This window comes from Syngnathoides biaculeatus, chromosome 23 (assembly GCF_019802595.1).
Source record: "Syngnathoides biaculeatus isolate LvHL_M chromosome 23, ASM1980259v1, whole genome shotgun sequence".
In the NCBI taxonomy this organism is placed as follows: domain Eukaryota; kingdom Metazoa; phylum Chordata; class Actinopteri; order Syngnathiformes; family Syngnathidae; genus Syngnathoides; species Syngnathoides biaculeatus.
Window position 1 is genome coordinate 11,465,681 of NC_084662.1, and position 19,761 is coordinate 11,485,441.

General features: G+C 45.0%; 2 protein-coding genes across 11 annotated transcripts in view; one reads left to right on the plus strand and one right to left on the minus strand.

Annotated features, from left to right (window-relative positions):
• The window catches only part of esr1 (estrogen receptor 1), a 12,453-nt gene extending 4,441 nt beyond the window's left edge, over positions 1 to 8,012 (plus strand). Inside the window, exons 5-9 of the mRNA XM_061813097.1 lie at positions 52 to 205; positions 1,705 to 1,843; positions 3,744 to 3,877; positions 5,964 to 6,147; positions 7,060 to 8,012. Coding sequence (XP_061669081.1) covers positions 52 to 205; positions 1,705 to 1,843; positions 3,744 to 3,877; positions 5,964 to 6,147; positions 7,060 to 7,345 — 897 coding nt within the window. The 3' untranslated portion in view covers positions 7,346 to 8,012. The remainder of the gene's footprint in view (positions 1 to 51; positions 206 to 1,704; positions 1,844 to 3,743; positions 3,878 to 5,963; positions 6,148 to 7,059) is intronic.
• A 721-nt stretch (positions 8,013 to 8,733) lies between these two features.
• Positions 8,734 to 19,761, minus strand: part of syne1a (spectrin repeat containing, nuclear envelope 1a) — a 139,952-nt gene continuing 128,924 nt past the window's right edge. For 8 of the 10 annotated variants that reach the window (XM_061811975.1, XM_061811974.1, XM_061811978.1 and 5 more), the window contains 13 exons: positions 19,567 to 19,704; positions 19,297 to 19,488; positions 18,805 to 19,111; positions 18,277 to 18,345; positions 17,799 to 17,932; positions 16,879 to 17,005; positions 15,313 to 15,524; positions 15,006 to 15,212; positions 14,712 to 14,840; positions 14,385 to 14,627; positions 14,177 to 14,269; positions 12,958 to 13,016; positions 8,734 to 10,096 (listed from right to left, as the gene is read on the minus strand). In XM_061811975.1, coding sequence (XP_061667959.1) covers positions 9,817 to 10,096; positions 12,958 to 13,016; positions 14,177 to 14,269; positions 14,385 to 14,627; positions 14,712 to 14,840; positions 15,006 to 15,212; positions 15,313 to 15,524; positions 16,879 to 17,005; positions 17,799 to 17,932; positions 18,277 to 18,345; positions 18,805 to 19,111; positions 19,297 to 19,488; positions 19,567 to 19,704 — 2,190 coding nt within the window. In that variant the 3' untranslated portion in view covers positions 8,734 to 9,816. The remainder of the gene's footprint in view (positions 10,097 to 12,957; positions 13,017 to 14,176; positions 14,270 to 14,384; positions 14,628 to 14,711; positions 14,841 to 15,005; positions 15,213 to 15,312; positions 15,525 to 16,878; positions 17,006 to 17,798; positions 17,933 to 18,276; positions 18,346 to 18,804; positions 19,112 to 19,296; positions 19,489 to 19,566; positions 19,705 to 19,761) is intronic. The other 2 variants (XM_061811982.1, XM_061811976.1) reach the window with 1 other exon arrangement.

The following is a 19,761-nucleotide window of genomic DNA, read 5'->3' on the forward strand; positions in this document are numbered from 1 at the left end:
ATGGAGACATCATTTAATTCGAAGAATGTTTTTAATTGTCTGCCTCGTCAGGTGCTCCTCCTGCTGCAGGGGGCCGAACCCCCGATTTTATGTTCTCGACAGAAGCTGAGCCGACCCTACACGGAGGTCACCATGATGACGCTGCTGACCAGCATGGCCGACAAGGAGCTGGTCCACATGATCGCTTGGGCCAAGAAGCTGCCAGGTGAAGCCCAACAACAAACACTTGACTTAGCATTTAAGCGTATAAGTACACGGGCCTGTGAAATATGAACTAAACTGGATTGTAATAAGCCTCGGTGGAGCAACAGGCGCTATTAAGAGAAAAGGAGGGTCAGACGAGAAAGATTTACACAAGATGTTCAATGAAGTAAGCACTGTCATATTTACTCGGAACACCCTTTTGTGTATCTTTCACTGTAGAATTTCACCCAAAAATATGAGCATTTGGTTATTATTTTTCTTTTTCCTCCGATTAAGTTCCATCTCTGAAACATAGCGGATGCGCGCCGTCTCTCGATTAGATCACGCGTACAACTCGATATTTGAAAGACAGATTTTAATATACATAAAAACTGAGAGAGCGAGATTAAAATGAATTAAAGCAAAATGCTGGTAAGACAAAAATCACAACTTCGTAAATCAATATTTAGCCTGAATGGGAAATTTGAATATTAAAGGGGAAGTCCGGTCGTTGAATTAACAATGCATCAGATAGGTCACGTCATGTGTACCGTACCTTGAAAATTTGAGGCTAATCCGTGTTTTGAGAAGATTTTTATCGGCAATTACGAATTTTCGCGGGCGCCGCCATTTTCGCGCAGATGTGACATATTACGTTCGAGAACAAAGGCGAGCTTACGTTGTGACAAAATTATGGCCAACGCTGAGTTCTCGGATTTATCCTCATCAGCCTTTGTTTGCGCACGTAGGTCACGTGACTGGCGGCCATGAAAATTTGTAAATGCCGATAAAAATATTCTCAAAACACCATGAAATGATATCGGATTAACTTCAAAATTTCAAGGTGCAGTACATATGACATGACCTATCTTATATATTGTTAATTCAACGGCCGCACTTCCCCTTTAATATAAGCGGGGCTCACATAACTTCCCCGCACACGTTGTACACATTTCTCATTAGACGCACTCGCATACACGCATGTAGTCATGGCAACAGGTGAGCATGCCTCCATCACCAACTCGCCTTCAACCTTCTAACAATTGCAACATATTTAGACGCAACGGCGTTCGGGAAATTTATTTGTCTGGTGTACGGTCCTGCTCGAGCTGATCTCTGGTCAGTTTGTGTAAACGTGGTTTTTACGTCATGTGATTTGAAACGGGGGTGTGGCGCTTTGCACGCACACAAAGAAGCAGCAGACAAGTTCCCAGCACAGAGCCCCAAATGGACCACGTTACCTTTGGCTCTCTTAAGTGGGTAAATTGGAAATGGGCAAACAACAACGGGTAATTAAATGTCACGTGAGCTGGCCGAGTGCCACGATAAGGCTTCTGGTGACAAGACAAAGTGCCCACGCTTTCATTTAGCCAGACGACAACAACAACAACAACAACAAGCATATTTCCTGTCGAGTGAGTAGGCAGACGCTGCTAAATGCCGTTCATAATGCGCGCGGCGATTAATCATCGCGGCAAGTGTCAAGCGTGCTGTACGCGTGTGACGTGACTTTGTGCTCAGGCTTCCTCCAGCTGTCCCTGCACGACCAGGTGCAGCTGCTGGAGAGCTCGTGGCTGGAGGTGCTGATGATCGGCCTCGTCTGGAGGTCCGTCCACTGTCCAGGCAAGCTCATCTTCGCTCAGGACCTCATTCTGGACAGGTAAAAGAGGAGAGGCGCACCGGCCCACTTCTGGGACACGTCCTCTTTACTTCTCCATCACACTCTCGCAACACACCTCAAGGGTGACACATCAGCATTGTAGATTTTTCCATTTCGCACCTTTGCGGCCATTGTGCCATCCCGACACGTTCTTGTCATACGGTGTCGTACAGTGAAAGACTAATTATGTGTCCCCCGCAGTGAAGAGAGGACCCCCCCCCCCCTTTACCCGACACCCCCAGCGGTGCATCATTTTAGAGCCTAGCCGGCAACCGGGACAGATGTAATCAAAGCCTCAACGTACAGAATGATGGAAAATGAATGGCGACGGAGGGAGAGTTAAGAGGACGAGGAAATAGAGATGGGAGAAGGGACGGCTGTTCCCTCCTTCCTCCCCAACCGTCGTCGGAGTAAACAACCTGACCAATCATCACTTCTAGCTTTGTTTAAAAAAAAAAAGATGCGAGAGCGCGAGTAAGAGAGAGAATGACAGACAGAAGAGCCCGAGGCAGACAGACAAAGCTTTTAGCTTGCTGTGCCTGATGGTCCCATTTGATCGGGAAATGTATTAGCGTATTATCTCGAAAAAAGATGGCCCCTGGTGGAAGTGTCCTGTCAGATTGGACGTGATGACTAAAACGCAGCGGGTCAGGGTCGACGCATTCCCTTAGCTGCAGCGCCGCTGCCGCTGTGAGAGCACGCGGCCACCCCCCGTCGCTTGTCTACGACGGCCTAAAGTCGAGCTACGTGGCCGTCGACTCCATTAGCGTTATCTTGTCCTCGTTAGGGGGTCAAAGGTAAGATGGAGTTTATCCCAGATGACTTTTGGGTAAGCGTTGGCCTCACAGTTCTGAGGTCCAGGGGTTCAATCCCGGACCCGCTTGTGTGGAGTTTGCGTGTTCTCCCCCGTGCCTGCGTGGGGTTTCTCCGGTTTCCTCCCACATCCCCAAAAAATGTAACAGTAATTGGACGATTGCGATTGGCTGGCAACCAGTTCAGGGTGCACCCCACCTCTTGCTCGTTGACAGCTGGGATCGGCTTCAGCACTCCCCGCGACCCTTGTGAGGATAAGCGGGATAGAAAATGGATGGATGGATGGATGGATGGATGGACGGACTTTGGGTAGGAGGTTGGGTACACCCCGGAGTGGTCGCCAGTCAATCAAACACTTATGGACAAATTTGAGACTTTCCTGAAGCCGCCATATTGTACAGTCCATAATTTGGGAATATTAATATGTTCTGACCTAAAAATTAAGAGGCAGGCGCGCTAACCACGAGGTCGACCTCTAAGGTTGAACACAATTAGAGTTTAACTCTTGTTGTCATGTAACCTTTAGGCGGGCAATGTTTTAAGTGAGGCGGCATGGTGGCGTTGGCCTCACAGTTCTGAGGTCCCGGGTTCAATCCCGGACCTGCCTGTGTGGAGTTTGCGTGTTCTCCGAGCACTCCGGTTTCCTCCCACATCCCAAAAACATGCAACTTTATTGGACACGCTAAATTGCCCCTAGGTGTGGTTTTGAGTGCAACTGTTTGTCTCGACGTGCCCTGCGATTGGCTGGCAACCAGTTCAGGGTGTACCAGGTGACCCTTGTGAGGATAAGCGGCTCCGAAAATGGATGGATGGATGTTTTAAGTTACATTTGTAAAAGTCAGCCGTTCAACAAATTATGAATTATCAAATAAAACAAAAAAAGGTCTTTGTTCACAATTATCTGTCATTGTGTTAGTTGAAATGTTAGGTATCGAAAGTTCTGGCGGTATCGATGAGTACTCGAGTGAATACTGGTATCGGTCGAGAAAACTAGTGGCATCGAACGTCCCTAGAAGTGAATGCTCCAGTCAATTGTTGGTGACTTTACGGACGAGTCTTTGGCGGATTGTATGTTTGTGTCGCGCAGGAGCGAAGGCGACTGCGTGGAAGGCATGGCGGAGATCTTCGACATGCTGCTGGCCACCGCCTCGCGTTTCCGCATGCTCAGGCTCAAGCCCGAGGAGTTCGTCTGCCTCAAAGCGATCATCCTGCTCAACTCCGGTGAGCCCGTCGCATTCGACGTCCCGGAACCTGGCGACAGACGCGCCTCGTCAAAACGCACCTCCGTTCGTCGATCGTTTGCACTCTCGGGAGCGGACGCGTCCCGACGACGACCCCCCCCCCCCCCGAACACAGTGTACCGGAAGGGCCCGTCGGCGCCGGCGGGGATGACGGGCGTTGTCACGGCAACACGCGGCAGCGCGCACGCGTAAGGGCCGGGGCTCGAACGGGAATGCGCAAATACCAGAGAGATGACAGCGGCGACTCAGCTGCGTGAGCCGAATGGACTTGTGATTGCTGCGTGGGCATCCCAACCTCCGCCGTCGGCCTTTTATATAAACTTTCGTGCGCGGCGTCCTCAAATACCTGCACCACTAATAGACCCGATGACGAAATTAGTACTTCCGGGTGCGTCATACAAAGAGACACGTTAAGCATGTTTTCCCCACAATTACAAACAAATTTAAGGACGTAAATCTGTTTGTACCAATTCTCCTCGAAACGCCCTGATTACAACGGCAAAGTTTAGATGCTGAATTTCCTTTTTTACTGAAATCAACACATTTTGAAGTCATGCAACGTTCACGCATAGGCGGGATCTTGCCATGGGTGAGCTGCTTGCTTCTATCGCGTTTTAACTCATTAAACACGTTCACCAGGGGTGTCAAACTCATTTTTGTCGCGGGCCACGTTGTCGTTACAATTTCCCTCAGAGGGCCATTATCACTGCGGATCTATGAAATTCTTTCACCTCATCATATTTCCACATGAAATTTATGAACTAGTTTTGGACCCAGAAATCAAGCGTAATGGGTTTTTCAACATATTGTTCATGTTTGGTAACACAAAAATCCTTGCAATATCTCAACTTTATCATTTCTGATATGAAACACGAGATATTTAAAAGAAAGATGGTATACAGTGAGTTTAATGCTAGTGCCACCGCGCTAGCGCCAACGCTAGTGGTGCCACGCTAACACCAACGCGAGCGCTAATGCTAGTGCTGCGCTGATAATGATAGCGCTAGGTTAATGCTAATGCCACCACGTAACGCTAATGCCACCGGGCTAACTCTAGCGACGCGCTAACGCTGATGTGAGCACCATGCTAATGCTAGTGCTGCTGAACTAACGCGAGCACCGTGCTAACTCTAACGCTAGTGCCGCACGTGCTAACAGGGCCGGTTAAAAAAAAAAAAAAACACACACTTCGGCTCCGGCACTCCCGTGACCCTTGTGAGGATAAGCGGCTAAGAAAAATTGATGGATGGAGGGACATTGAGCGCTGTTGTTTGTGGAAGCTTTAAATTTAGGCAAGGTTAACCTTTCAACTATGGAAACTACCCCCCAACAAAAAAAAATTAATTATGAAATCACTCACACACTAACAGGGCCGGACCGGTAAAAGTCACTTCCTCACGACATATATTCCACCAGACTCACTCCTTGCGGCCATTAGAAAAAAAATGCACAAATTAGCCGCATCACCGCATAAACTGCAGGGTTGAAAGCGTGTGAAAAAAAGTCGCGGTTTATAGGCCAGAAAATTGAGTATAAAAACATATACTAAAAATAGTGCAATACTTATGGCAAGCCAGTAGTTGGCAGTCACTTTATAGAGAAACAACACCAACTGCTTGTCTATCCTGACAAAACTAACAATTAACCTTTATTAAAACATTAATTATATGTTAATAAGTGCAAACTACTATAATAGTCCACTGATATCACCTTACCACAACACTTGCAGCAGTTATGTTTCGCCGACCCCGCGCAATACGACACTTTTTTTTTTTTTTTTTTAAATACAAGCTAGCTTTTAATACAAGTCATCTTTCAAAGGCTTTCACCAGAATACTTCCTTCCTTCTTTCGGGGGCCATATAAAATCACGCAGTGGGCCAGATCTGGCCCCCGGGCCTTGAGTTTGACACCTGTGACATACACTACACGCACAGATAATGATAAACACGAGCAAGATCTGTTATCTGTCTATATTTATGTGCCCAACGACGGACGACAGGATAAACGGTATTCAAAATGGATGGGCCTCCCGCTCATCGGCGGCCTGTTTCTGCTTGCGCCCAGGCGCCTTCGCGTTCTGCACGGGCACCATGGAGCCGCTGCACGACGGCGCGGCGGTGCAAGGCATGCTGGACACCATCACGGACGCCCTCATACATCACATCGGCCAATCGGGATGCTCGCTGCAGCAGCAGGCCAGGCGCCAGGCCCAGCTGCTCCTCCTCCTCTCTCACATCAGACACATGAGGTGAAAGACTTGGTTTTTTTTTTTTTTTTAGAGAGGGGCATATTAATAATCAAGGAATTGAACAACAACATGACATCAGCATCTTCGCTGTGGCAACTCCTCCATGATTCCGCGAAAGGGGGTCAGAAATTTCCCCCATCCTCTTAAATATTAAAAAGGTAATTAAACTCCCTATTTCAGGTGTGTCAAACTCGGGCCACATTGCAGTTATGATTTCCCTTCGAGAGCCGTTATGGCACAGTTGTCAAACTCGAGGCCCGGGGGCCAGATCTGGCCCACCGCAAGATTTTCTGTGGCCTGCAGCGCCAAATCTTGAGATTCCATTTCCATGATTCTTGTAAAAATATGGACCAAAATTTCTAATTGTCATATATTATAAATGATGAAGTTGAGATATTACGAGCATTTTTGTGTTACCAAACACGAACAGTTGAAAAGCACGTAACCCTTGATTTCTGATTTGGATTCTGCTTCATAAATTATGCAAACACGATGAGACGAGCAAACATTTTTATTGTTTCACAGTCATAACGGCCCTCCGAGGGAATCCCGAACTACAATGTGGCCCGCAAGAGAAATGAGCTTGACACCCCTGCGTTATGGCCAGAAAAACCCCCTCATGATAATCGCCTCATCATATTTACATATTTTTGAGCTTCTTTTGGAATCCGATATCAAGGCTCTGTTCATGTTTAGTAACACAAAAATGCTTCTATGACAACTTGAAATTTTGGTACACATTTTCACAATAATCAGGGAAGTTGACACACGTGATTTGCCTTCGCGAGCCACATAAAACCCTGTGGCGGGCCGGATTTGGCCCCCGGGCCTCGAGTTTGAAACCCGTGCCCGTTTTGATCCGACTTCCGGGGATCCACCCGCGTCACGCCAACATTTCGCGTGTACTTGCAGTAACAAAGGCATGGAACACCTCTACAGCATGAAGTGCAAGAACAAAGTACCGCTGTACGACCTGCTGCTGGAGATGCTGGACGCTCACCGCCTGCACCGTCCCGTCAGACCCCCCACGCAGATCTGGCCCCAGGCGGAGAGAACGCCCCCCGGCGGCGGCGGCGGAAACGGCGCCGCCTCCAGTTCCGGAGGCCGCGGCGCCCAGGAGAGCCTGAGCAGGAGCCCCCCATGTCCAGGCGTGCTGCAGTTCGGAGGGTCCCGGCCCGACTGCGCAGAAATCCTGTGAGGCGGACAAAAGGATGAGTGTTGCGCTGAAGGTCATTTGATGAATATTTATACATTTCTGGCATCGCTCAATGATCTTTGACTTTTCCACTGTTGCTCACATGGCTTCTTAAGTGCCAGCTGCACTGTATGAAATTCACGTTCTGTTTATTCTTTTTTTTTTTTTTGTTCTTCTCCATTTTCATTGCCATTCAACCAAAGTGCACTTCCTCTTAGCTTGAAGGGGCTACCGGGCATTACTTTCATTTCTTTGCATAACAAGCTGTGATTGAAAAACTTGTCGGCTCTTGACCCGCCAGCTGAGTACCAGCGCGTCTGACGTCTAACGTTCGCTACACTACTACCGGTTTGATCATATTTGTAAACCGTATATTGATCATGATTGATAACTATTTTGTGTTTCTGTCTGCCGTGTCGTTGGGGGAGGGTGGGGGTGGGGGGGGGATACCATCTGCAAGTTACACAGCTTCAAATCCGAGCCAAACTGTCATTGGGTAACTGTAGATTTGTTCACTTGCACTTGTTTTGTATTAAATGTTGATTATTTCTGGTCCAATTGTTGTTTTATCACAATTATGTGCTGAAAAGTATTCACTGATGAAAAAAAAATCCATCTTTGGAAATAAATATTTTGTCTGTAAACATTTACTTGCAAAATAAATAATTTTGAGCCATGGATTTGTCTTGAAAGCCCCCCCCCACCCCCTTTGGCCTTGAAATGTTTTTTTCCCATACACTTACATGAAATGAGTTTCACTTTTTGTTTTGCATTTCCCCTCCGGGGTTTGCTTTGCTTATTTTAACACCAAACATCCATCCATCCATTTTCTGAGCCGCTTATCATCACAAGGGTAGTGCTGGAGCGGGTTACACACTGAACTGGTCGCCAGCCAATCACAGGCGGAGTGCCCGGAGGAAACCCACGCAGGCAACGGGGAGAACATGCAAACTCCACACAGGGGGGGGACAGGATTTGAACCTTGATCCTCAGAGCTGTGAGGCCAACGCTTTACCAGCTGAGGCACCGTGCTACTAAGTTTCTTAATACAGCGATGAAATTGCTAAATTGTTATCAATTATTGTACTTTTGGATTGGCTGGAAACAGGTTCAGGGTGTACCCCTGGCTCCTGCCCGACGATAGCTGGGATAGGCTCTGGCACTCCCGTGACCCTTGTGAGGATAAGCGGCTAAGAAAAATTGATGGATGGAGGGACATTGAGCGCTGTTGTTTGTGGAAGCTTTGAATTTAGGCAAGGTTAACCTTTCAACTATGGAAACTACCCCCCAACAAAAAAAAATTATGAAATCAGTTCATCTAATCGGCCAGCCTTGACATAACCACTTGCTAATACTGGTACGTATTAATTTACACACCTCTTAATATTTCACTGTTTTATTTGCAAAGAGTATTCAGTGTTAGCAAACTGTACAAACATAAATAACCATTTTCATATTTTTTTTTTTTTACACACTGTCGTGTTTCAACAAAGTGAGGAGTCCAAATGTCCTGATAACCCAGGAATAATTATCTTAATAATAATAATAATAGGTCATTATGAGCCTCACAACCAGTCATTGTGGCTTTCGTTTGGGGACTTTCAATTAAGTGCGTGCGTCAACAAGATTTTTGTTTGTTAAATAAACTTGCATCAAAAATGAATGAAAATAGCTTTCATCACAATTGCCCCGACTGATTAAATAGTACAATACAAAAAAAAAAAAAGAATAAAATAGGAATACAAGCCTTGTCATTTGGCGGGGAGAAGTCGGGCATTATTACCGTTCAAAGGCTCAACTTTTCAGTTCGTCAGTGCGTGTACCTTTCAAACAGCGAGTGTTCCGACGCTTCTTAAAAAGTTACCAAAAACGTGGGGAAAAAGAAAACACAAGGTTTAAAGCGAAAGAACGAATTTTCTTTTTTTTTTTCTAGTTAACTTGACAACGTAGCTATTGAACGTCCCAAGTTAGCTAGCTAGCTAGCTGGCCGCAACATCCTGTCATCCCGGAAGGGAATTAACATCCGGATACCTTTAGCACATAAAAAAAAGTGTTTTTTTTAATAGGAGTCACGTTGTTATTCTTTAAATTTCCAAGTGGGTATTTGTGGTGTTTATTCGTTATTAAAAGTACACATTTGAATAATCTTCATAGCTGATTGAACCCAATAAATAGTAGCAGCACTGGGAAGAAAGTAGACGACTTTGGCTCCCATTGAGTGCATATAAATACTGCTTTGTTCCTCCTCATTGGGGAAAAAACAACAACCTTCATTTATAGATATGTATATATATATATATATATATACATACACACGTAGCAAAATAAAAAAATTAATGAAAGTTCATAAGTACTTCTTAAAGGGCCGTTGACATATTGGTCCTCGTCGTCGTATCATGTTGGTGTAGGGCACAGGGTGAAAAGGGCACATTCACAAAAGTCCTTGAGATTAAAAAAAAAATAAACAAAAGCAGCTATATGGGTGGAGGTCCATTGGTGTAGCGAAGCATGGGGTGGAAGGAGCGGGCAAAGTTGTTGGCGTGGTGGCAGCTGTAGTCCTCCTGGCTCATGGGCACCATGCAGGCCAGGGCGATGAGGAGCAGGAGGAGCAGATGCACGGGCAGCGCCGCCCTCAGGACCCTCTGCAGGAAGGACGGATGCTTGGTGGAGGGGGAGGACGGCGGCGAGACGCCGTCGGGGAGGTCAGAACGGGAGGAAACGCAGCCAGCGGCGCCGGTGGGTGACCTCCTGCGGCTGGGAGGGAGGATACACAGAAAAAAAAAAAAAAAAAAAAAGGAGTCAAGCACTCCAGTGTTTGCGAGACTTTGCCGTGGCCGGCAGGAAACTTGTTCCCGTTGAGGTATTTGTGCACCAAAATAACATTTTTCTCTTATCTCTCAAATACCTTGGACGCTTCGTTTTAGTTAACGACCACCCCATGAGGTACACCTGAGAGGCACCACAAGAGCTGCTTGAAACATTCTGCTCATTTAATTTTAAAACTGGTTTATTATTATGACAACGCATTTTGCGGCACCGAATCAGAATTTCGAACAATTTGATGATGACCTTATGCAGCTTCATAGGTGGGTAAAACTTCCAGCAAATTAATCAAAATTAAAGTCCATAATCTTCTTCATAAAGATATTTGGTGCAGTGTACCTGATGTTTTGGCCAGAGGGCTGTTTTTTGGGGGCGCTGTTAAGACATTAATTATAAAAAAATTTTTAAATAAAAATACACAAACAAATAATAAATTGGTGTTCATTATTATTACTTTTTTAATTATTATTGCTTGGAAATTATTATTATCCAGCTGGGTTGCTTATTTTATGGTTTATTTTTATTATATAGCAATGTAATAATAAGAATAATTTGTGATTTTATGACTTATTATGGTTGTTTTGGAAAATGGCAAAAAGGTATTATTTCATTTATTAAAAAGAATAATAGTAAACAGTATCAAAACATATCTAAAAAGTATTATTAGTAGCATTATCATTATTATTTTTATTTATATAAATATAATAAATAGTATATATACATATAATATATAATGTGACTATAAATTATTATGGTTGTTTTGGAAAATGGCCAAAAGGTATTATTTCATTTATTTGAAAAAATAATAGCAAACAGTATTAAAACATATCTTAAATGTATTATCATCAGTAGTATTATCATTATTATTTTGATGTATATCACGACACCACTCATCATTAACCCTTACTGAGCAGGGGTTGCAAATTTGCAACAGGTTTAATATAATCTTATTTAATATAATATTGAAAATTTCAAGTCCAGAGTATCATTTTCTGAAAGTATCAGATTTTTCTTGCTGGAAAATTTTATTTGGTCGAGACAGGGTTAATTATACTAGTCCTGATAATAAGCCGAGAAATATTTTTTATACTGACCAAAGTTGAACAGACGGGAGGCAACACACATACATAGACATGCTCAGTGGACACAAACACTGGTTGCTACACATGACCACAAAGTGAGCCAAGCAACAAGCGTTACGCACACGGAGGAAGAGCCAATGGGAGGAAGTCGGGTGTGACAGCTCAATGTCGCGTTCTTATTATAAAAACAAGCGGCGGTAATGCTACAAAATGCCTCTCTGGACACTTCTTCCTGTTAGCGCCATCAATCAGGAGGGGGGACGATGTGTTCTTTCATCACCCCCCCCCCCCCCCCGGTCACACACACAGACACACACACATGCCTGCAATTGGACAAGAGTGAGTTTCTGCAGTGATTTTAAAATTGTAATGCCAAAAAGTGTAACGGAGTCTCATAGATCAGGCCCGTTGCCCTTTTTTTTTTTTTTGGGGGGGGGATATGTAAAATTGACTTTTTAATGCCTCGTCGACAAATAGTTGGGCCTCTGGGTGCTGGCCTGCGCTTTCAAATCTTGAGGCGACATAATGTCGCACGACTCCCGCAGAGTTAGGCAAGAGGCACAGTAAAACAGTTACGCTAATAATACGTAAAACAGTTGGCGTAGGGACAGAGCAATAGTATTCATTTGTGAAAAAATATAAAATTGACCATATTTGGACATATAAGGTTTCTGCCCAATAGGATCGATATGACCTTTGACCAAGCGCTACATGGGGCACGGTATAATTGGATATCCCCTTACAGCAGGTTAATTTCCGCAAAACAAATACCGTAATTTCCGGCCTATAAGCCGCGACTATTTTCACACGCATTCAACCCTGCGGTTTATGCGGCGATGTGGCTAATTTGTGCATTTTTTTCTAACGGCCGCAAGTGGGCACTTGAGCAGAAAAGGTAAGAATGAGACCGGTGGAATATGTGCCGCGTAAGTGACTTTTACCGGTCCGGCCCTGTTAGCACTGCGCTAGTGTGTCTCAGTGATTTTTACCCGTATGTTTTTTTTTTTTTTTAAACCAACACTGCTAGCGTGGCGGCGCTAGGGCTAGCATTAGCGTGGCGGTGATAGCGTTAAACTCTTTCTGTGTACCGTCTTTGTAAATATCTCGTCTTTCAATGTGGGCATTTGCAGCTTTTACACAGGTGTGGCTTATGTATGTACCAAATGGTATTTCCTTTACAAATGTACTGGATGAGGCTTAAAACCAGGTGCGCTCTGTAGGCCGGGAATTACGGTACAATTTGTAAAGTGTCTATATATATATATAAATTTATAAATATAAATTTGGAAACATTTGAAGGAAATAAGAGGAGGGGAAGTAACGTACGAGGGAAGGAGGTGGGAGTCAAAAAAGGAAAACTAAACTAGACAGTTTATTGCATAACATGCCTAGGAGAATGAGCGGAAACATTCGGGAGGGGGGGGGGTGAAATATAGAAGTTGCCATCCACTGGGGGTGAGGAGCCAACAAAGGGAAGCAGTGGAAGAAAACATTCAAAGGCAAAAAAAAGGGAAGAGCCTGACAGGAGGCTGCTCCCCGATCACTTAGGAGCTGGTCACATGACCTCTCGAAAAAACGGGACACGATGGAACGACGCCATTTTACCAACACGTCGCATCATACAAAATGTAGCCAATTAAGTCCGATTTATGTATTGGGTTCCATCACGGTCCCGTCTTTGAAGAGCTCAAGGAGGGGCGCTCAAGGTACCTGTGGAGCGGGCCGCTCTCGGGGGGTCCGGGTGGGGCCTGACTACTTTTGCCTCGGGGCTGAAGGGCGTAATGAGCAGGGAGGGAAGCGTAAAAAAGGAAAGAAAAGAAATGTTTCAGTCAAGTGGCAAATGAGGACATAAAAGAACTCAAACGTGTCAAGCCCAAAAAAATAAAATAAAATGAAAAAATATCGCTGAAGAGAAACAATCGCCAACCGAGCAGCAGTGTAATCAACTATGTGATTGATTAGATTGATATGCAAGAAATCTGGCTTCTCAATTCCTGTTACGGAAATAAACAAACACTAGCAAAATGTCAAGAAGTCATACTTCAACATAGAAAATATTAAAAAAAGGGAAAAGCCAGGTTTTCTTGTGCATTAGTTGACCAGATCAACATGTGGAAAGCAGCAAAAATAAAAAATAAAATAAAATGAAAAAATTAGCAGGGAGGGAAAGAAAGTATACGACAGAAACCTTTTTGTTTTGTGACCAAACAAAACTTAATATCACATTTAATAACTTTGGAGTATTAGGGCCACACTTAAAAGACAAAAGGTTACCCTGCGGATAAAGTTGCAAATTTACAATAATTTAAATTTATTTTATAGTGCAAAGCTATCATTTTACAAAATAAAGTAATATTACAAGAAAAAAGTTAGGAATAAAAAAAGAAGCAAAGTTCTACGTGTATTTAGTGTAGTATTACAAGAATAATATTCTTTGAAATAGTCAGAATTTGACAATAATAAAGTTGCAACATTGTTGCAACAGAGAAAACAGGTAATAAAATGCAAAAAACAATATGTACTATAAGAAGAATAAAGTTAAATAACTTTGATCAAATATTTGGAAGATGACATTTATAATTTTAATAAAAACTTGAGTTGAAATATGAGAAAAAAGAAAAAAATCGGAGAATAAACTTCTTTTGCGAGCTTATAACTGTACTGTCATGAGATATGATATAATCATTTGAGAATTGAAAAGAAAATGTTTTACCAAAGCAAATCATAATTTAATGTGGAAAATGTAATATTTTAATGAGAATAAAATCATAATTTTACATACAAAGAAAATAGTTTTCCTGCAAAAGAATTCACACATTATGAGTTTTCTTGTTAATCAGACTTTTTTTTTCCCAGTGTGGCCCACATACTCCTCAAAATTCTTTACCCCCCAAAAAGAAAAAAAAAAAAAAAAAAAAAAAAACATTACCAACGGTCTCCAACTTTGACTGGTCGCCTCTGAAGGAGCAGGCGTGGACGCAACGCCGATGCTCGATTTGCCGACGGGCAGCGGTAAGAAATCCTGAAAATGAGCAAATAAGGGAACACAAGTCAGACTACAGCAAAACAAAGGTTCCATTTTGAAAGAGAAGACGCGGCGGCCATCGTCATCCGCAAGGAAGCGACGTCGTCGCCACCTTTTGCGGGCCCCGGCTCTCCAGTCGCCCCCGCAGAACCTCCAGGTCCCCGTCGACCTCGCGCAGGAGCAGCCGCAGCCTGTTCCAGATGACGTGGACCTTCTCCTGCGCCTCCAGACGCTCCCCGCCCAAGGAGGGGCGGAGCGTCTCCGCCGCCGCCGTGGTGCTGACCAGCAGCAGAGCCGACAGCTCCTGGAGGGACGATACCGTCTGCTGCGAGTCCAGCAGCTCGCGCTTAATTTGCTGGGGATGAAGACGAAGGTCCGTCACGCGCGTCGCGACCACAAAACGGGACGAGGATGTTCGACATTTGTGGCACCAAATTACCGTGAGCGTCTTGTGATGAGCTCGTAGCGTTTCCGAGTCCAGGTTCGGCGGCACGGGCACCACCTGGTTCCTCCTGCGGTCGATGTTCTCCAACCACAGCAGCAGACCGTGACTCATCTCGTGGAACTCCTGAGAGGGAACATTTATTTCAGTGAACCTTCAGATGTCACAAAGTAGCAAAGCAATTGGTGCCAAGGAACTATGTTGAAGCCAATGAGAGATGTGTGTTTTGTACGCTGGGGAGGAGGTTGTGGTATCACGGTGCTGCCGTGTTTTGTTCTGTTGGTCCAGCACCTGGCACTGCATGAGCGCTCTGTGCAGCTCCTCCCTCCACTCCTCAAGCGAGGCGCCCAGGCGATCCCAGTGGGCGTTCATCTCCTTCAGGGCGTCCCGCAGCTCCCACGCCTCCTCGGAGTCGGGCTCCGACTGGAGGAAGCCGGCGCTGCTCAGGTTGACCGACAGGACCTTCGACTTGTGGGTGTCCATCCCCTTCTGCAGCTCCTGAGCACCACACACCGGACCCGAAAAAAAAAAAAAAAAAAAAAAAAAAGACTCAGAACGAAGGAATCCAAACAGACGTTTGGCGTTTTTGATCACCGACCTTGAGCTTCTTGATGTTCTGCTGGATGGTCTGGATGTCCGTGCCGAGGTCCATGCCTCGCATCTGGCCCAGTTCGGCCTCGCAGCGACCCAGCCACGCCCGCATGGTCTGCAGGTCCGAGATGAGCTGCTGCCACTGCTGCAGGTTCTGCTTGTGCTTGTGCTTGTCACTCAGCGACTGAGCCTCCAGTAGCTCCCAGCGCTCGATCACGCCTGCACACAAATTCCGTTTTACACACTTTTGTTGGAACAATGACGTACGCTGGTATGTTGACATACGCCCTTAACGTGTTCTGCGACCCTTTTTTTTGTTCTGCCTTTAGTAAAGGAAAAGTAACCCATCGTAAATTCATGTGGGCGTCATCCGGCACTCTGATTCTTCCTCCAGATGGCCATTTTACACATTTGTTCCATGCTCTTTGCGAGTGGTTTCATTTTAAATGAGTTTGGCTACTTAAAGGTCAAGTATCATCCCTATAAACATTCTAAAATAGATATTGTAATGTCATCCATGCGCAAAGTTGCGGAAGTCTCATTCGACATCCAAGTGGTCGCCATATTGGCTGCCTCTCATGTCCGTGACGTCACCCCGGATAGTCGCCATTGAAAACACGCTGTGGCCCCTACTGTAGGACACGCCCCTTAAGACACGGAAGCTCTTTTCGAAGAAAACATCTCACAACCGAGTGAAGTTACCGGGGCAATATTACCCTATCGTTTCAAGCCATATTTAGATGATATGTGGATCACAGTCAAACCACCTCCCCGTCCGATCCACCCCCGCTCGGCCTTGTCGACAAGGCCGGTGGCGATCCACAAGGCCTGCGGAGGCCGTCCTTCAGCGGCTGCTGCACGGAAGCCTTCCGATGCGCACATCGACAAATTTTCGCACCCCTTCACACCCCCCCCACTATTGTTTTTTTTTTTTTTAGTTGCTGTATACACACCTACATGTCATTTGTAACCCACGCACTCTCGTCCTTTGCACCCGTGAAATCCATTTTTCGCAACGAACCGGATCTTTTGTAAAAGGATGAAGAGCGAATCCATCCTCCCGAGTGTTCGAGCAATATCCAACAATCCAACGAGCCGGCATTTTGGCTAACACGAAGGAACAACGAGCTATCTTCCCACAGGTAAAGCTAATAGAAAGAAACGAGTCCGCTTGACCACGCTACTGCCTCCGACATCACTTCCTGCTTCTTGTCGAAAACAAATCCCTCGAGAGGATTTTCATGGCGGGAGTTACAAAAAGCCACAAACGTCAAAATCATGTTTTGTGCTGAAAAAAACGGCTGGGTCCATACCGGCTGATATTTTTTCACTAATAACATACTAAAAATCAAGCATTTCAAGACAGTGGATCTTTAATAAACGGCTTAAAGTGCACCAGATACCACGGCGCAGGTTTTATTTTTCCGCTTGACTCTCGTCACTGATTGAACTTAGTGTCAGCTCCACACTTGCCACAAAAAAAACCAGCTTGTTAATTTCTAACTCAGGCACTTGTTGGTCAAGACATCAATGTATTTGTGCGTGTCTGAGTGTTTATGAGAAAGCCACAAACCTGCATTCTGGCTGTCAGCGCCTGTCGGGTTGGCGAGTCCCGGCATTTCATCATCGTCCTCAGTCAGCTCTTCCTCGGCTCGCTTGACCGCGTCTATGCTGCCGCGACACTCTCCCATCAGACGCATCTGAAGCAATGAAAACCGAAGCAATAAAATACTTTCTGCCACAGAAAAAAAAAACAACACTTTCGAACGAGCTTACATTTTGTTCATGTTCAAAGTTTTTTTTCCTTTGAAAAAAAGATTTGTTTATTCCCATCGTACATGTAAAACCTGTATTTTACAGGGTATATCTTAGATTGAAGTTTATATTGTTAGAAAATGATAGCTATGTAGAATTCCATAAGGCACAGAGGCTGTGAAAGGAAAAAAATACTAATTTGGGTGAATATTTTTCAAAAGTATCATGGTAAAAAAATTACTAGAAAAATAAAAAATTCTAAAAGAAAACAAGAAAACAAACAGTAATTTGGGTGAACGCATTTTAAAAAGTATTACGGTAAAATAATTGCAAGGAAAATCAAAACAAATTCTGAAATCCAACACAAATGCCTTAAGTAATAATAAGAAATAGTTAAAAGAATAATTAAAAAAAATAAAACAAAATAATCTGTTTAGTACGTTTTGGCAACGTAAATCCAAACAAAAAAAGATCAATGCCCAGCTATGATTCATCTTTGTGTCTCTGTTGACTTTATGACTACATGACCTTATCCAGGCTTCCGATTGGCTGAAAACACTGCAATGCTTTGGCAAGATTTTGACAGCTTGGAGACGCTGTTTGTGTGAACAGATTTTTCAAATCATGACATCCTTTTTATTTTTGCTTTGTATAAGTAGGTGTAGCTGAATCTCTCTTGAAAATAAAAATCTGTGTTAACTGTATTAATATTAATTTAATATTGAGGCAACGACTCACATAGCCCATGTATGTGGAGTCAGTGTCAGGGATGGAGTGGCTGGCGGCGTCTTCTCTGGCTTGCAGCTGGTACCGTGTTGCGTCCAGAGCCTGGTCCAGTTGTCTGAGGCTGGCCTCCAGCTGTCCCGGATCGCCTGCACAAAAAAACGCAAGACGGTGAAAACACGGCAAAAGCCCGAAGTCAGCGAGCATGTGGTGCGTGGACGTACAGGATGCATTAGTTTGAATTGTAAAATTTTGAGATGAGGTAGGTTAAAAATGGATATTATGCGTGGACCTTCAAAATGCAACGGATTTATTTTAGCATGCTGCAGAGCTACATTATTGTGGATGGATGAGAAGTGAAACTGCCGTGCTGCCCCGCCGAGGGGGGTGGTGGGGAGGGGATCTTGTTAGGAAAGCACATTTTAGTACGGAGCTTGTGGCATGCGCTCCTGAGTCATGCTGCGACATTCCTGATCAGCTCTGCGGTTCCTACCGGAGGATGATTTCAATGTGTTCTCAGTCAGTTTTATATAGGCCTCGGGACTCTCTGGAATAACTACGTCTGAAGAAGAAAAACAAAACATTAATTTTTTGTTGTAAACGAGTACAAATAGGCTGCCGCAAAAAGTCTTGCTTCCAAAAGAAAGAGAGGCTGTTGGAGTGAAAAAAAAAAAAATGCAAATTGTCTTCCATTTTCACTTTACGTAGGCGTTGCCATGCGTCCCAATGCTTTTGTTTGTATAGTGTAATATCTGTAGGGAAACAACCGAGGAAAAAAAAAAGACAACCTAAAGAAAATCTAAAACCAGCGAGAGATACTAAAACACTCCTGCAGCACCTCCTTTGTGTTACAGAGCTAATGTTGATGTTAATGGTCTCAAATTGTAATTTTCAAGACAGATGTACTGAAAAAAAAAAAAGAAGTGCAGTAAAGTGGGAAAATTAACTTCCTTTTACCGTACAACAGTGACCTCTATTGCCGCATCTGGTTATTACAGAAAATCGAGAAGAAAAGATTAACCTGACAGCACAGCAGTAGCCGTCCTCATATAAACCTCCTCTTCCTCTTGCCCTCGACTCCTTCCCCTGTGGCTGCGATCCCTCGGGCTCTCCAGACCTCGGCTCAGGTCGTAGTCGTGGTCCCACTCCAGCGGGATGGAGTCCACGCTGGCCGGCGTGTCGCGGCCCGAGCGTTCCGCCCGAACGAGGGTGGCCGCCGCCGACGCCGGACGGCCGGAGGTGCGCGTCGGCGGCAGGTCGCACCAATGCAGCTCGGAGAGGTCGGCGCCGTCCTCTGCGTCGGAAGCGTCCAGCTCGTCGTCTGCCAGCTACAAAAAAAACGTTAAGACAATAAAGCGATTATTTTTGTTGGATTCCCACTCTGGTGGGAAGTACCAAATGTATTTTTATGACATGAACTGGTTGGTTTACGCCGGCCTGTCAGTGCAGTGTGAAAAAGCCTTTAGTCTGTCCCTCGATAGGTTGTACTCCACCACGCATTCAGGGTACTCACAGGTAAACGCGTAAGCTTCTTGTAGTATCTGTTGACGCATCCAAAGACCTCCTGGTAGTACCTCTGCAGCTCGTTGAGCTCCTCTTCGATCACGGCGGCGTCCAGGGGTTCGCTCTTTTCGATCAGAGCGTCGCCCTGCCTGAACACCATGTCGATCTTGCCCATGTTCAAGTGGATCTCCTGCTGGAACGCCTGAAGCAAACGCAGGAAGATGACGTCGACTCTCGGGGAAAGGAGCCGCGGATCGTTCGAGTCGTTGCGCGGAACCACCTCGAGCTGTTTAATCTTGGCCTGCACGTCGCACTCGGAGAAGTGCTCGATGTTGGTGAGTTGGAGGTCCATCTCGGTCAGCCACACCAGGATGCTGTCTCGGGCCGTCTCAAACTCCTCCCTCTGGTTGATGAAGTGCTTCGGGAACAGAGAAAAAGCAGACTTTATTAACCTTGTTTAAATAGGTCAAAAATG